This window comes from Salminus brasiliensis, chromosome 20 (assembly GCF_030463535.1).
Source record: "Salminus brasiliensis chromosome 20, fSalBra1.hap2, whole genome shotgun sequence".
NCBI classification, from domain to species: Eukaryota; Metazoa; Chordata; class Actinopteri; order Characiformes; family Bryconidae; genus Salminus; species Salminus brasiliensis.
The window spans coordinates 18,798,568-18,816,638 of NC_132897.1; the positions used below are offsets into that span (position 1 = coordinate 18,798,568).

Genomic DNA, 18,071 nt, shown 5'->3' on the forward strand with positions numbered 1-18,071 from the left:
CTCCATGCTTTTTTTCTTGTCAGTTGAAGATGGCTTGGATAAACATAATCAGCAGGCATGACCTGGTATATTGATAAGGGGCTTTTGGATGAGATGTGCAGTTGCAATGTTCCTGTGGAGAAAGGGCAGCAGAGAGGGCAAGAAGATGGGTCTGTATTAGAAGAGAAGGCCTTTTCTGACCTTTAGCATGTTACATAAAGGACATGACTGTTTTCTGTTTGGATCTTGCCATTGCAGTTGGTGCAGTGATGAAATCCCAGCATGGCCTGGCATCTGGAGCATAAAACAACATGAAATAAAGCACCAAAGCAACACTGGGCTGAGTGGGTAATCAAACCACTGCCGCCCGCACTTGGAGCAGCCGCTAAACTAATCACACTATGCAGCCAGGCAGATACTAAGAGTGGATACATCAACACAGCAAGCACGCTGCGGTAGCCTGAATCAGCAAACGTGACTAAGAAACGATTCACTGCAGCCCTACCACTGCCCACCAGTGAGTAATTCACCCCACCGTGAGTGGAGGATGGAGAACGTCTCGCTCGTAATTGCTACAAAATAGATAGTAACAGACGTCATGCCAGTTTGCCGAGCTAGCTGCAATAAACAGCAACTGTGCAGTCCACCAGTTCTTCAAACTCGGCTCCATGTAGTTTTCAAGCTGCTCTGTGATCGTGTGAAGCACTAAAAGAGGACAATTATAGTATATGTAGTGAATGTTATGACCATTATTTTGACACAGCCACGTAGCACAGATGTATCACACAGGTTCAGATGAATATTGAACATCTTGAACGAAACACACAAACAACACTACATGCGACAAACTTACAGGAGTTATGACATATGAGATTATTGGTAAAGTTAATAATTTTTTACCTAATAAGGCTCCTATTTTTGACTTCAATTTACATAAAATTGGTTTATTGCCATATGATTAGATTTTCCTTAAATTTGTTTTCAGGCAAATGTCAGAGAACATATGGATAGGAATGTAGAACTTCATTTACTGGTGACAGCACCTGGTTTTCTTTGATAGTGTTTGATGTTTAGCACCTATTTTCTAAGGCCTTCACTAAGGCCTCTACCACTCATATCCAGATATTTTTAAAAAACTGAGATTTCCTTCCTTCTGTTTTTGAAATTATTCTATCCACACAGAGGTGAAAACACTGTATGGGGTGACAACAGCTCAACTACAGAAAACACTGACCTGATATTACTGAATACTGAATTCTCTGATTTATTGACTTGACTTATGTAGTTAACTATTCAGAGTACTGATGCCAGAATAATGCGTTGTGTTCGGCAGCCTTTCATAAAGCTCTTTTTTTCTCATCCACACATTCTAAAAATTCTCCACCTTGGTATTTTTTAAAAAGCTCCATTTTCAGTGACTAAAAACAACCTTTTGGTGTGTATGATATCCAGGCATATGTGGACGGAGCCTAAGGAGATCCGCTGCAGGCAGAGGTGGACTTTTATGACAGGATGGGGAGGTAGTAGCTAATCAGAGGTGCTAATCCTAACACAAAGAAAAATTTGCATAGTTTTGCAGTTATGTGCATTTGGTTGGATGTTTTAATTAATAATCAATAAATAAATAAATAAAATCAACTTGACTTTTCTCATTTGGAAATGTGTTCTTTTTCCATATTATTAAACATATTAGAAGTGTTCTGTTTAATTGAATACAGCAACATAATAAAGTACGCTTCACCCTTTACCCTATTGTGAAATCAGTACTCAAATAGTATTACTGACCTGATATTAATCTAATATTATTTAATACTGAATTGATATTGATCTGGTATTATGGAATACTGAATTCTCTGGTATTACTAATCCGATATTATTGAGTACTGAATTCATTGATATTGATATAAGATTATTGAGTACTGAATTCCCTGGTATTATTGAATACTGAATTCTCTGATATTATTGTACTGAATTCATTGATATTGATATAACATTATGGTATTATTGATCTGGTATTATGTAATACTAAATTTCCTGGTATTATTAATCTGTCTTTTATTAAATAACTAAATTCTCTGATATTATTGAGTACTGAATTCACTGATATTGATCTAATATCATTGAGTACTAAATTCACTGGTCTTATTGATCTGGTACTCAAGTAGTATTATTGATAAGTTTTGGTTGCTAGTTTTATTTCTACTTGAATCATTAGCAATATATTACACCATTGTATGTCTACATGTATTTTTATCTGGATGAATTACTCTTGTCTATAATGAGAAATCACTATGTTTAAGTGTTTAGAGTGTATTAATACTATAATAATTACTTGGGTGTTCTTTTGGGCTCCTCTACTCACCACAGACTGTGTTCTAATATCCTGTCTGTTTCAAGGCAGAACGAGCTCAAACCCCGACACGCTGACAGCTGAAATGAGTAAAAACATTTGAAACAGTTTGAAGCCATTATATAACACCACTACCATTGTGCATAACTAGTCACAAACTGAGAAAAGCTGGTATGACTTCAAAATGTACTATTTTCTATCCATTAAACCGTTGGTGGGGAGCACAATCAAACTTTGGTAACTATAATTCAGTTGTACATTATGTTCAGTCGATGTTCGGTTGCGTAACTTCAATAATATGCATAATATAACTCAATCTACCAAAGAGACTGAAGAACCTGAAGCAACCCTTCAAAATCTGACGTTTATTAGCTTTGGGCCATGAGCTACAACCACAAAGACATTGTGCAAAGAAAGCAAAGATTTGACACTTCAGAAAAGGTGACAAGCAGAGTATATATGGAGATCTCGCTGGCAACCAGAGGACAGACACAGAGAGAAAACGCACACACTAATACTGCTATATACGCAAGCTCAAAACAGAAAGAGCCATAGCATTCAACTTCAAATTAATTAAGATACATAGTAATATTAATATATCAATACAGTATCAAAGCCTACACTGAGCCTCTTAACAAAACCTTGCAAATCCTTGAAAAGGGAATACAAAAATATCGGCAGCTGTGAGACTTGGTATTAAAGGCGAGACACACAAGAGGCCCAGATGAAGAGAACAGACAAAAAGTCTGAGAGTATCTCACGAAACGCCTGCTCAGGCTTCTCCAGCCTCTTAAACAGCATCAGGCTCGGACTGTACGGACAGGACTGAGGAGAAAAAGATGCTGGCGAAATCAAAGACTAGTCTCAAGACATCCCTTCATGTTTTAAATCTCTGCTGAGCACATGACTAAGAAACACGTGTTTAAGGGCATAAGCTCACGTGAAAAGAACATCACTTTAAGTGTAACTGGCAGAATAAATGAATGATAAAGACACTGGTTTGACCATGTGCATCTATAACATCAGATAAAAAAACCTTTCCTCTTTTCGATAGCTTATAAATGAACGTTGAAGCTTTTCTGTTTCTTTTCTCAACTCATTTGTAAATGTGTAAAATATTGCATAAAGGGTAAAACACAGTATATAAGCATAGAAAATCAGCTTCCTCAGAATGTGTAGTGAAACCACATAACAGATGTGCAAAAAAAAAGAAAGCCTTTTCTGCATTGGTGAACATAGGCCAAGATGGAGAATAGCCATCCATTTTTTCCACTGAATCGGATTCCTGAAACCAAGCAGCAAAGTTACAGACAGGACTGAGGAGCAGAGGAAGGACGTAAAGAAAGGAAACAAAAAGAAAAACAAAGAAGGAACATAATGGATGAATAGTTTTCCACATCAGCTGGTCTCATCTTCATCACTCGTCTTCCGTGGGGCTGCCCTCAGACTGCTCCTGTCAACACACACCAAAGGAAGAGTGAGACTGTAACAGGCTCGGGCTGGTATCCTACCTCCTCCTTGGAGATACTAAAGGAGAGTTCCACTGATTGTCTGGGAAGTTGCTGGTTGCCTCAAAGAGGTGTTTTGGTGTGAGGCGAGGTGGTTACACGGGACGTGACTCAAAAAGTTCCAGTGCAAAGTGATTTATTAACGATTAGACAAAAAGAGCAACAAAACCATTATGTTCCATGGGCTCCTCCTCCTCACCAAATGTACTCACTCTCTCCCTCTAACTCAAACACACACACGCACTGCTACAGGCTGCTAGCAGACGCTTGTTGGACCAGCACACGAGTAGAGTGTGACCGGTGTGAGTGAACCTCCACTGAATACACCTGCCAAGCATTTAGGTGTCACACACATATCGCTGTTCCTGTACAAATTAGCCATGACATAACAGGTCAGTGGTCACTTAGTTTGTATACATGTATCGACTATTTCTGTTTTTCCATACAGATTCTCAAGGTCCCAGACCTTCTCCCTCGCTGAAGGTGGATCTGGCCAACAAGGATAAGGTGCCCCGGCTCCCTCTGCCTCCCTTCTGCCCCCTGACACTTACTGCAGCAGGATTAAAAAGTAAGTATGTGTGACCTGTTTACAATAATAATACATTTAATGTATTTTCCACCCTAGGTACTTAATTACACCGGTGAAGGGTTACCTTGCCTCATCACATTGTCCCTATAATTAAACAGTTAAGACACAGTCATTGAAGCTCATTCACAGTGTTCTTATTCAGATATATAGATCTTAGGGTTACAGACTCCATAATATTAGATCAAAATAAAACTTATTTTTAAAACCTACAGAAGAACATTTTGTAACCTTTTAAACCCATGTTTTGTTTTGATGATTTCACGCTTTCATTTAGTCCCATTGCCAAAGAAATAATGGGATGTTCTAAAGAGCTCAGTGAATTCCAGCATTGCACTGTAATAGGATGCCACTGTAGTCGGTTCAGGAAATGTCTTCCCTCCTAGATATTTCACCATCAACTGTGAGTGGTTTTATTGAAAAGTAGAACCACAGTGTCGGACCACGTAAAGTTACAAAGCAGGGTCAGAGCAGAGTGCTGAGCTCACAGCATAGTGCAGAAAAGTCTCCAGCGCTCTGCTGACTCAATAACTGCAGAGCTCCTAACCTGCAAAGGGGGACCAACGCCATATTAATTCAGATGGATTTAGAATAGGATGTCATAAAGGCTCCTGTAGGTGTAATGTGTAGGTATCCCAAGACCTTTGTCCATATAATGTAGGTAACCATTATCACAAAAAGTCTGCCAAGACCTGTGCCATATTCAGGCCCACCCCACTCTGAAAATGCTGGATCCACCGCCATCCAAGGCCCGACAAACGCCCTGAGGAGACTCATTACGTGTGGGGGCTTGGTTACATACATACCACTCACTCCTAGATAACGAGACAGGCTGACACCGAAGGGCCCTTAAGGGACATAGTGTTACATGAAAGCTGTCATTCCAGATAGAGAACGCAAAAAATTAATGTATTGGGGAATTAAGACTCAGAAAAGACTTACGATTTTCTCGTGAACTGCAGCAGAGGGAACAGAGACAAGAAGGAAGTGATAAAAGGAAAATAGATATAGAGAACAGATAGAAGAGAAGATAAGGGCAAACTTAAATCGTCATCCTAATCCATACCTGAATCTATAGATTGTCAAGAAATCGAACATTTTATATAGCTCATAATTTGAAATTAAATTATTATTATTATATATATATTTTTATTATTATTATTAATAAAGGTCAGCAGGCATATTAGAGAACTACTAAGAATCACATTAGTGTGAAAGTAAGAAGAGGAAGAAAGTGGTAATGTGTCCTGATGTTAATGGAGACCTACATTCTCCTCCTGCTCCTCGTCGCTGTCATCGTCGCTGACCACAGGTTTGGCTTTGGCCCGGCTCGGCCGCTTCTTGCCTTTATCTTGGCCGCGCTCCTCGCGCTTGCTCAGCTTGATCTTCACCTTCACTGACTTGGCTAGAGCGAGAGCACAAGGAATCAACAGTCACATACTGAGGAGCAAGACAACCCCACAGACAAACAGACAAAGCCTGCCTATGGTTTTTGATGGAAAATTAATGAAATCCGTCAGCTCTGGTAAGAGAGGAAGTTGTGAAGTGGTGAGAACTCCTAAATGAAGTACTAGTCACCCTTGTTTTGGGATGATGTAACCATATGAAATCTTCATGAGAAATATGCACTTAACACTGCTCATTTAGTCCTTATTAGCCAATGGCACTGGTCTGTTTCAGGGGTTTTGAAGTACTTGTAATATTCAAAATATGGAGTGCCTGCAACTATCAATAGGTGGCCACTAAATTGGTATTTTTCAGCTATCAACAGGGTGATTATGCACTGCACAAAGTAACACAAGGGGTTCACCAAGTGGGGGTGCGAAAAAATACATAGAAAAGACAAACAGAAAAATCTTACATTCAGTCTCTGACTCCTCATCGTCATCGTCATCATCATTGCTGTCGTCCTCACTCTCTTCTTTGGCAATCTTCTGTCTGGCACTCCTAAACACAGACTGCAGCACGATGGAGTCTTCATAGATCTTCATAGAAGAAAACAGCATGTTTTAGTTTTATTCTCATACTGTTGCATTACAACACACATCCATAAGAAAAAAAAAAACACTAAATGGACAAAAGTATTTGGATATGGGATGTTTAATGTGAAGGTGTTCCAGTACTTTTGTCCATATAGTGTAGACATAGCTGTAAACCTTTTGTGTGTAATATTTCTCTGTAATTGTAAATGTACAGCATGTTATTGTAACTGTACAGTATATGACAGCTAACTCTACAGCCAGCTGTTTATTGTAGGTAAAGTGTATGCTGTGGACTACTTCTACTCTCTACAGATGTGGCCATTTCAGAGCAGATACAGTGTTGGAATTGATTACAGAGGAGGATTTTGGCCCATAATTCTACTTTTTCTGGCAACGCATCTGAGGACACTTTAATATTACTCCAAAAGAAACATGCAGAAAAGAAGACTGTAAATGGAAAGAGATGCTATAATCTCAAAATCCCAATATCTACGGAACTAAAGCCAAATGTAGATCTGAGTAGAAGGCCAGAAGTTCTCAAACTTGAAATTTGAAAACAGATACTTTCTCTAATGATGAAGCTTGACAAGTTTTCCCAAAAGTGACACCTGCTCATTCAGTGTTTCTTCTAAAATCAAGGGTGTTAAAAAGAGAGACATCTGTTGAAGTAACTTTCTCTACTGTACAGGGATGGCTTTCTACTAGACTCTGGAGCATTGCTGTAGGATGTTGGATGATCACCACTTCTCCTTATCCTCAACTTCCTGAATCATCCCAAAAGTATTGGATGGAGCACCAACTATTATTTCACTGCTCCACAGTTCAATCCTGTGGGGCTTAATACCCCTTCAGCTCACGCCTGACATACATGGCAGCATGGTGCCATTAGGTTCATGTTGATCCTATTCCATTAGCAGTACTTCTTCACAGGGACTAGACTGTAGCATGTGTGTGGACATCTGTGTCAGCAATGGGTGCAACTTAAAGTAACTAAATGAATTAATTAGAAGGGGTGTCCAAAAACATTTGGCCCTTCTAAATCATGGTTTACATTTTTCCACATGAGCTGAAAATAAACTGCATGTAGGCTATTGCTTCACAATTTAGTTGTGTACTGTGGTGTGACATCCATTATAGGCATTCCAAACCAATGATGCAATCACAAATCTCTCAATAGCGATGTTTCACAATATCCCTGTCATGATAATAGCAGTGAGCATTACATGCTTTCACTCGCTTACCTGGGAACCTTCCAGATTGTAGGTTTGAGCATTGTGACAAAGGAGCATTACGTCTCTCTCTAAATCACTTAGGCTCCTGTATTTGTGGTTACGCACTCTCTCCTACAGATAGATCACAGCATGTGTCAGAAACATACACAGCATATAGCATCTATTAAAATCTATTAAAATACAGTGCTGAAGAGAACAGTAAGATAACAGCATTGTATTCCAAAATGAAAATGAACACAGTAACTTGTAAGCACTTAATATTATCACATCTTGCATTGTGCATTAAAAATTCAATTAAAACCTTCATGCCTGGTTAATCCTATTATATTCTGTCCCGAGTTAATGAAAGTGTCACTCACTCTATTATCGAGCAATAACACGTCACAACGATGAATACAGAATGGGAAGCTGAGCATCAGTGGAGGGACTTAGCTCTTTGTTTACCTTGATCTTCTTGAAGTCCACCGGCTTCCTTATCAGTTCGTAGTACTCTGGGAGCTCTTTCCTGGAGGGGAGCTGCACAAAGACCTCACTGAGCTGGCGGCCCGATCTGTAATCAGAGACAGTGAGCCATGTTTAGCTGGACTCCTCTGGACAGCGTGAAGATTAAGAGTGGTATCTGTGGTAGCGGAAGTTTCTTAGCTGTCGGCTTCTGATCTACAGAAGATTTCGATACATTGGTCCATTTAAATTCAAGGCAAAACAGAACGGCATAAAGGTCTAGCAAGGGTCGAGAAGATAAAGGTCAAGCAGATGGCAGTCCATTGGGCCCTTCTGTTATAATTGGTTCTAAATTTAGGTGTGACCAATAGAATGGAAGGTAGAGAGACAAAGATTGAAGTACTTCCCTTCACCCTCCCTCTCTTTCTCCAGCCAGAAGGGCCTGCACTGAAAACACAGATGATTCATCACCCATTTCATGATTAAATGAGGGCTCACACTGGTGCAATTACAGACCTGTTGGAGGCTTTTTTTGGAAGGATGCACACCATCGCACTCATGATAACTTGCCATCAAAGTTTAATGCATGGTTTAAACCAGTTCAACTGATCGAAAAACTACCGTGGATGGAATTCAAGTAGCAGTTGTTCTGACTCAGTCACACCACCCCCGCTATTCCAACTGTACACATAGCCTGTATTAGGTCTAAGGCAATTACCATAAATATTTCTCAATTTCAAAGACGTCATGCTCCGATATTGCTCCAAAGTACAGCAGATGGATAAGATATCTTTTTGTTGGTAAGCAACAGCGATAAATAGGCTCATAGCAGGGAAGCTGACCGACAGGTGAGAATGGTTCAAGCTGATGAATTATCGATTCAGAACATGGACGCATGCCACTGAAACAGCTAAGAAGTCTAGAAGTCTAGAAAAAGATATGTATCCAAACAAATCTCTCTATTTTTTATCTAAAGCTACTAATGCAAAAAGTATGAAGCAGATATTACAAACACAACGTTTTTTTTTCTACATTTACACAATAGGGCCCAACTGACATGGATACGTCAGGGCTGATGTTGATACTGATTTTAGACATTCAGATAACTAATAACATACATTTAATTTTAATATTTTATACAGTTTTAATGACAGTGCAATTTTTGACACACATGATTTTTAGTTACTTTTAGTTCTCCATTGTAACTAGGGTTGGGCAGTGTAATGGTGATACTGTATGCCACAGTTTTTAAAAATGCTGGGTCAAAATGAGGGCGGTATTTCAAAATTACTTCCTGTCAGGTTTCTGTTCTGCCAAACAAGCTATGTGTATTTAAGAGACACCTGTTGGGGGGTGCTGTGGGAACTCACTGATTGGTGATGTCACTGATCTAAACAGGTGGGAAAAAAAACAAGCCCACCACAGTTGCAAGTTTAATGAAAGACAGAGCAAGCAAACCTGGATGAACCAGTCTAATATTACTAAATTACTAAATGTTAGACTCCTAAGACCATTCCCTCGAATCTGTGCTGAGTCTTTATCCTCTAAACCTGTACGATTTGAGCCTCAGTTACCTGGAACATGGACTGTGCTGTGGTGTTTAGCCTGCTATCTACCTTCCCTAAGCCTAGATAGCCAGCAATTTGTTCTGAGGTAGAGCAGACTATAATGCTGCTAACTTACATTTTAACATTTCTTGAATGATTGCTTAAAAATGACACCCTGTGAGCAAATGAACATTGTATTTGGTAATTTTTTGGTTTCACAGTGAGGGACGCACAAAATTCCCTCTCTTACATCCACTGCCTGCTGTTCTGCTGGAGACTTGGGTTAAAATATTCATCCTTCATACTTGTCACTGTATCTGAGAAGCTGCACTCATGCAGTCTAAATTCCTCCACCGTCCTAACAGCAAGTGGAATCTGACTTCCACAGTCGTATGGTGTGACGACCAGCCAAAGCTCTGTCTGAAAATCTCCACAGGCCACAGTAATCATAGCTCTATTAAATCATTCCAGAGTATTCCATGCACGTGACTGGAAGAAGGCCAGCCTCCCCGGAGGATGCAGACTCTGCAGCGGAAAGTGTGTGCAACAAAGCACAGCTACAAGAATCAGCTTTAATTAAGACCCTGCCTAAAAAAAGGCCACACTCTCAAAGGGATGAATGTGACCTCATGGAAAGCAGGTAAAGAATTCTTGGAAAGAAAACGTTGGGGCGGGTGTAGAGAGGAGGAGAAGATGGGGCCAGCGGGAGCATATTTAAGGAGAAGAAACACGAGCACTGCCAGTGAAGAAAGCACAGTACATTCAGTACAGAATCACAGACCATCCAGCTTTCACGAAGACGGAGCAAAAATGACATGGAGTGTTTATCAGAATTCCCAGTACATTACATCACCGCCAATAAAAAAATGAAATCATCCTGGCTGAGTGTGCCCGTGTACGGACTGTGGTGTAACTGCACTGCTTTACTGGAGGTGGGTCAAATTTTACCCAGATGAAGTCCTGGCTCATGGGGCAGAAAATAAATGTCCTGTTTCCCTGTTTCTTATTACCCATCTCTGTAGTTGATGACAGTCTCGATGATGGCGGTCATCTGCTTGGTGAGTTTCGGGGGGTTGGGGGAGAGCTTCTCGGCTGGGGGACGTCCTCTCCTCTTTTTGGCTTTCTCCCCATCCTCACGTCGGCCACCTTTGTCAACGTGTCTCCTCCGTTTGCGCTTCTTCAGGCGGATCTCTTCCTCCATCTCCTCCAGGTTGCCATCTTCAATGGCCTGCAGGATCAAACAGGAAAGTAGCTCAGAAAAAAAGGTTCAAAATATTGGAAAAATGTTCCATAGCGAGTTACATACACGAGGAAAGAGTAATCTCTCTGCTTAAGATCAAGATTATTACTAAACCACAAACAGTTAATTTGCACACAATTAAATATTAAATGCACAACATGCAGCAAGGTATCATTCATTAGGTGAATACGGGTGACATAGATGTAAAAAAATTAAGGCTGATTGAGCACAGAAAAAGACAGTCCAGTAAGCGCAAGTCTTGCTAATCAGGCCCCTATGCATGACAATGAATCTTTGATTTAAAGCCCTAGCCAATTTTCATCTGGCTGTCATGCCAGCGATCTCTCATTAAATTTGGCAGCACTGTATCAAGAGGTGACTATAAGTACAGAACAGGGCACGTCTGATTATATCGCTCAAATATGGGGCCATTAGGAGTCTCATCATTCATATAACCTGGTTTGATTTCAGCTGAGTGTAATAATGAGGCAGTGTTCTTAATTAGAGTCATCTACTTGACATATCCTCTCCCTCCCTGCTTTTGTTTCAGAGCCAAAGGAAAGCTTGTCATTATTGCATATCATGTAGAAAGTACAGTCTTTTTAATGAGGTACAAGTATTCTCACAATTCCTCTCTAAAGTTTCCAGTGGTAAATCATGACTACCTGGTGTCTAAATAATGATATTCATGACCAGACAATAACCTGTGAGACAAAAAGTTGATTATCTTTATAAATTTGGCAAAATAGTTCTACACCTCGAAATAGCCACCTCCATTCTCCACTCTCCACTCACAATTTAAGATACATTAAACCTTTCAAAAAGAAGATGGCAGTGTATTTTGCCCCCACATACACAAAAAGAATTTTGACTTGTCAAAATATGTAGACACTGGTATCAAGTGCATAAAATCGATTGTAAGACAATAGACAAACCAACCACCAACAAACACTTGCAGTGGAATTGCTCGTACTGAAGAGCTCAGTGGCTGTCGTAGGATAAGTTAAATTAGTCAAATGTATTTACTACTAGTGCTGTCCTGGCCAACTGTAAGCACTTTAACTGTAAAGTTGAAATATCAAGAAGACACAATGTCTCTGTTCTGAAGCAGTGGCGTCCACAAAACAAATATAGAGCAAATATAACATTTGTCTTTTGTTAGAACACTCACTATGAGGCTTAGATCACCCTGCTCTGGCTCTAGGGCAGTGAAAAGGCAGGAGAACACCATATTTACATTTACTTTCATGCCTTTTGGCTGACGCTCCTATCCAGGGCGGATCACATATCAATCGTATTACACACCTAGGCCTAGCGAAAATTAAAGCCTAGTCTACTACAAGGAAGGTGGTGTTGTGCCAACTGTAAAGTATTAAGGAATAATAGTCTGAGACTGTGTTTCATGGTTCATGTGAATTCTTAATGCAACAGCACATAGCAGCTTCTATGTTTCCATCTCTGTGTAGACTGTTAAAGGTGGGGTTGCTTCTACATATAATGACTCATGGTTTTAAAACAAGATCTTTAACAAGAACATATGAATGTGATGAGGTTTGCAGGCTGAAAAAAATAAAGCTGCTAATACAAGAAGTTGAGGATCGTAGAGGCAAAAGGAATTTGAGCAGCTCAATTTTGTATTGATTTTTCTGTCTGAAATGAATGAAATGAAATGTTTTGAATGAACTAATTCAGAGCACTTTTGCTCTGAAGATTACTCCATTTTCTACCGTTACATTTCCATCGCTTTTAGTCTTTCATATCTGCACTAGGCTCCCAGTACGTCATTGATTTATTACCACAATCAAAGCCTGATCCTCAGTATTAATTCAGCCAACCTGCTGGAAGCAAAACCCATGTGCTCAGAGAGCGAGACGGATCAACTGAAGCAAATTAGTAAGCTACTAATACTAGAAGATAAACTTTGGATTTATCTCTTGCTCTTATCATTGTAAATGAGACATCTGAGGCAAGTAAGAATGTAGCTGATGCAATTAAGGTATTCATGTACTTATGTTGTACATTTTATACATTTTTGGTACCATGGTATTGCTCTAGAAATTCCATTTTAGCATTCACATGTTCTGTAGGAAGCCTCAAATGACCCCGGACCTTTGAAAAGCTATCTAGCCTTTTATGCTGTACCTCAATGAGGACCTCCTGAGGTTGGAAAATGTGATGCTGACTTCATCTTGCACTAACACAGTCAACTGTTTACTGAGCTCACTCATGCATTGCAAGCAATTTGTTGAGCCACTGAGCCATGGAGATGTAAAGACATTTGTTCATAATTCCCCATGTAAAAGCTGATTTAAATGATGACTTCCAGCGGCAGCTAAAGAAACCGTTTGTCTTTGAAGACGACAGCAAGCGACGGCTTCCTTTCAGTGGGAACTTTCTCCATGTTGATCCCTCCAGCTTAGAGAAGAACGAAGAACTATTTCATCAGTACCAGGGCATAAAAGATAATGACAGTGGCAATTTCAAACTACAAGTTATTTGACAAGAAAAGCAAAAAAGCAAGGTTATGTAGGTACCAGCAGCAGACGCTGAAAGCCCTCATCTTGTTGTAAAATGCACAGATGATGCACTGTTTCAGCAAAGGCTAAAGCAAATCAGATTACAGCATGTCAAACACCCTAAAAGAACACTCCAGGCCTATATCCGCTTCCTTTTTTTTAACCTTCTTCCAACACATTTTCGCTCCTCAGCCAGCCACTGTACAAATTTACCATCTAAGAGTTTCTCCGCACCTTGCGCGCTTTGTGCTACAGCTTGGCCCTCGTTATCGTGAGGAACCAGCGCTGGTAGCATAGTCTGGGACTGGTGAAGAAGCTCTCAGGAGCATTGCTGCTCCTCATTATAATCTGGAGAATGAGCTAGTCCTGTCAGTCTAAATGAAAATGTGCCATTGCAGTTTGGTGTGGCTGGGGCGATGAGGATGTGAGCTGGCATCTTAGTGTGGTTTGTGTGTCAGGAAAGTGCAGGTGTGGAGGGTGCAACGGAAATTAAGGACAGGCTAGCTGGTAACCTGATTTGGTGGCTTTTCGGAGCTGGGAGACTAAATGGAGAAAACACTGAATGTCCTGCTCAGTCTGAGCAGGGAGTATTGACATGGGGCTAATTTCTTGATCTCCACTGGCAGTGGAGAGACTGAATGTTGTGGTTGCCTGACTAATTTATGTTGTTTTTCGCAAGGCTGCTCTTGACATTGCTGTGCAGAGATACTGGAGAGAGGCTCAGACCTAACCAGATTAAAAATAAGACAAGTAAAATAAAAGAAAGAAAGCCATTAACACTGGCTGGCTGAGATATCTATTTCAGTTGGCTTGAAGTAACAAAGATAGCAGGAGTGTGTGACACAGTTCAATAAATCATGAGTAAAACAGAGTAAATCTGCTGAATTCTTTCCTCAGAAACTCACCACATTCTTTTAAGTGCCCACAGGAACAGTGGTAGTGAAACGTCAGCAAATTTCTTCCACTTAATTTAAGAGTTAAATCAAATGCTTCACTGAACTACGCAGACTATGCTTTATGTTAAAGGAGAAACTTCGCGTTGCCAGGGCAATTCACCAAAAGCTCAATTACGTCTGTGTAATGTGAATGAATCATTTTCTCCTGTAAAATACGGGACTCACCCTCAACCACTGTTTCTCGGTTAGCGCGTCGCTGTAGTCCACATCTCTGCGGTGCCGCGATCCGCGGCCAAAGATCTTCTCCTCCTCCTCCTCGCAGGTCAGCCGCTCCACCTCTGCGTCGTCTTTGATGATCCAGGATGGCAGCTCATCCTCCTCCATCAGACGGGGCTTGCGCTTGGGGTTACGGGCGTCCTCGCGGCGCCGGTCCAGGTCCATGCGCTGGAGAGACATGATTCATTTTGTCTTTGATGTGCCTTGTCTACGAAACCTTTTGAAGCTGGTCTAAATAACTAAAGATCATTAAATGATATGGTGTAACTGAAGGAAGAGCGCTTACCATGAAAAGCTCAAACTCGTCCTCGTTACGGGCGATCATTTGATTTAGTGTTTCATCATCTGGGACTTCATCTTCCTCCTGATTTTGCAATTAAACAAAATGTACAAAACAATATTCAGTTTTCACCATATTGAGGAGAAAAGAAACCTAACAGACAGTGAGACTGAAGTCAGAGTGCTACATTCTACAGCAGTAAGGTTGTGTGTGTTTTTTTTAAAAACACATTCACTTAAATCTGTATTATTAGTGGAAACGTCACCATAACTGCCCCCACCTGATTTTTTCTTTGAATGCATATGTCACAGCAAATGTTTTAAACCAAGTGAACAACTAAACATAGAGAATCTTATCAAAAGCAAAACATTTTTTCAAAAATAATATTTCTTACAGTTCAAAGTTATTCCACAAACTAATGTCCCATTAGACACAAGTCTCTTTTTATCTGGCTAACGGAAATGCTGCTTTTCAGAGTAGGAACATCATACCAGCACTCAAACATGGTGGTGGTAGTTGGACAGTGTGAAGAGGTTTTCCTGCTTTAGAAACTGAACTACTTGCTATTGTTGAAGGGGTCCAGAACTTTGTTCTGTATCAGAAGCTACATCCTTTTTAGACCGAGACAATTTAGATCCAAAACAAACAGAAGTTATTCATTTAAAGAGGAAGTTATTTTTGTGGGTGATTTACATGTTGCATGTGTGTGTTGTTTAACAATGTTTGTTGAAAGAAGTGTTTTCTTGGCACTGTAGATTGTACATTGTTGTACACCATGGCTGTAACAGCAGCACTGGCTTTTATTTTGTGTTTAGAAAAAAAAGAAACACACAGATAACTCTACACATATCCTTAAAACCAGAGGATAGAATGCTGGTTATAAATAAAATGGGGTCTGACAGCAACATCAACTGGTGTACACAAACAAAAAAATTTAAGCCCCATTTTGCAGTTGTCAATTTCTTTGAATGAAATTGCAGGGTTTTTCATCCAAGCCTCACCAAGCCAAAATCGATCAGCAAAAACAGCGCTTTATGCCACATCTGATTTCTGCTTGTTTGTAGACAAATACTGAAACAGACGTGATGTACTGCAATTTGTTGTGCGAACTGCTGTGACAAGATAATTCAATTCACAACATTCTTGTGCTCTCAGCTGTTCCAAAGGGTCTCAGTGCATTTGTTTCACACTGGGATGCTGTGCTCTCTGCTATATAACACTGAAGGTGGAGGTACTGTACTGTAGAGCGGTATCATATGTTTTAAGAGCACACCCTGCTGGTCAAATATGATTTTTCATGTTTCTTTACAGAACCACAGCTTTTCCAAAAGAACCTACAGAACTCATTATTTTAAAGTGTATTGTCACCAGGATGCAATCTCAGACTACCTCAGCTTTAATAAGTGTGCCAGTGATGCTTAAAATAAGCAAGTTTGGTACTGTAGTTAAGCAACAGGATTTAGCAGAACCAAAAAGAACTGACCTGTGGCCTAAAATTACTAAATGTGGATGAGAAACTTTGAGTATTTTGAGCATTACTGAGCATTTTGAGTTGTCATGTTTGTGTGAAGTGCAGCCTTTCAAAATGAGAGTTTCACTCCATTTGAATTTCAATAGAAGGCAAAGGCGGACGTGCATTGCTGACCACTGTGGTCAAACTGTGGTTAAACCTACCATGTTCTGTTCTTCGTGCTCCAGAATGGCCTGGAGAAAAGCTCTGCGCTCATGGCTTGAGGACTTCTGGTCAAACATGCCAGCCTGGATGACCTTCTGGTCCACGTTGAGTTTGTACTTGGCAGCAGCCAGGATCTTCTCCTCCACGCTGTTCACGGTGCAGAGACGCAGGACACGCACCTCGTTCTGCTGTCCAATGCGGTGAGCGCGATCCTGAGCCTGCAGGTCCTGAAGACAGAAAGATCACATTGGTTCCTGACTTACAATATCCACTGTTTTTTCACTGAGGTTTACAATAATCACTATGGAAAAGAGGTACTGGGCCTTATTACTGAACCTTTCAGAAAAGGCAACCGATTTTGAATCAGCAGTTCTGCAACAGAAGCAAGGACTAATATGCAGCATCCTGGTGGGGAGGGGGATAAATAATTCAGAATGAGATTTTTTTTAATAATATCTCATGAATAACTGGCGGAAGCTGTTTGGTGAAAGACCACTTGTGGATGTCTAATGTCTAATGTCTAAAAATCATGTGTAAAAACCTAAATTAAAATAATCCACACATTCTCTTTCAGCCAACTGTCACCCAGAAAAACCCACGATATTACAGTGTAGCTCATGAGAGCTCCACTCTTAAATGAGTCAGGTTACACCGCCTCCAGCACTTAGCTAAACATGCCACTCATCAGCACTGCCACAGAGTAGACTCTCTAATTCTCTCTAATCGCTGAGGTTGTCAGAGGCATACCTGGTGGGGGTTCCAGTCGCTGTCGAAGATGACAACAGTGTCAGCGGCCTGCAGGTTGAGGCCCAAGCCACCTGCCCTGGTGCTCAGCAGGAAGACGAAATATTGTGAGCCCTCTTCATTGAACTTCTTTAGGAGTGCGGCACGGTCTTCAGATTTGGTTGTTCCTGTGGGGTATGAACAAAAAAACTGTTTTGCATCTGAAAATTTTAGTAGAAATACAAGCTTTGAAACTAAGTTATTATATGAAATGGTAACGGTAATGATATTATTATTCACATTCTCTGGCTTCTTACTGGAATTTTCTAGGTGGCCAATAAGAAGCTAACTCCAACTTTCACCTTTAATTATGTTCAGTGGCTAATACTACAGCCAAATAAATAAGCATATCAGGTATTGCTGACCCTAATGTTTACACTTAAGTTAAGATTTTTACTGTGCTTTAAGCTGAAGAGCTGTTGGCTAACTGGGTGCAGCTGCAAAGTACAAGTAGTTTTCTCAAGTAAATAAGAGGAATTTGGAACTGGGCGCCTGTTTACACCTGACATTAACATGCATTCTGTACCTGAATAGTATCTGGATATACTCTGACCGGATTCTGTTTACACTACAACTTGTGGTCAATTCCAGAGAAAATCTTTACAATACTTAAAGTAATATAAAATTCATAAATAATTCATTTAGTTTAAAATCATTCATTTAAATGATCGGTTTATGATATCTGTATCTGCAACAACAAAGTGTTTATTACCAGTTATCATACGTACCCAGAAACTTCTATGTCTTTTTTTTTTTTTTTTTTTTTTAGTTTTACCATAT

General features: G+C 40.2%; 2 protein-coding genes across 3 annotated transcripts in view; both read right to left on the reverse strand.

The window, feature by feature from the left end:
• The window catches only part of adamts3 (ADAM metallopeptidase with thrombospondin type 1 motif, 3), a 201,006-nt gene extending 198,600 nt beyond the window's left edge, over nucleotides 1-2,406 (reverse strand). The window contains exon 1 of the mRNA XM_072664961.1: nucleotides 2,342-2,406. The gene's annotated coding sequence lies outside the window, so the exon portion shown is untranslated. The remainder of the gene's footprint in view (nucleotides 1-2,341) is intronic.
• A 273-nt stretch (nucleotides 2,407-2,679) lies between these two features.
• The window catches only part of smarca2 (SWI/SNF related BAF chromatin remodeling complex subunit ATPase 2), a 32,774-nt gene continuing 17,382 nt past the window's right edge, over nucleotides 2,680-18,071 (reverse strand). Inside the window, exons 25-35 of one of the 2 annotated variants that reach the window (XM_072664959.1) lie at nucleotides 17,256-17,419; nucleotides 16,508-16,735; nucleotides 14,840-14,917; nucleotides 14,503-14,721; nucleotides 10,636-10,853; nucleotides 8,082-8,187; nucleotides 7,647-7,748; nucleotides 6,285-6,408; nucleotides 5,692-5,828; nucleotides 5,366-5,379; nucleotides 2,680-3,782 (exon numbers count right to left, since the gene is read on the reverse strand). In XM_072664959.1, coding sequence (XP_072521060.1) covers nucleotides 3,728-3,782; nucleotides 5,366-5,379; nucleotides 5,692-5,828; nucleotides 6,285-6,408; nucleotides 7,647-7,748; nucleotides 8,082-8,187; nucleotides 10,636-10,853; nucleotides 14,503-14,721; nucleotides 14,840-14,917; nucleotides 16,508-16,735; nucleotides 17,256-17,419 — 1,445 coding nt within the window. In that variant the 3' untranslated portion in view covers nucleotides 2,680-3,727. The remainder of the gene's footprint in view (nucleotides 3,783-5,365; nucleotides 5,380-5,691; nucleotides 5,829-6,284; nucleotides 6,409-7,646; nucleotides 7,749-8,081; nucleotides 8,188-10,635; nucleotides 10,854-14,502; nucleotides 14,722-14,839; nucleotides 14,918-16,507; nucleotides 16,736-17,255; nucleotides 17,420-18,071) is intronic. The other variant, XM_072664960.1, reaches the window with a different exon arrangement.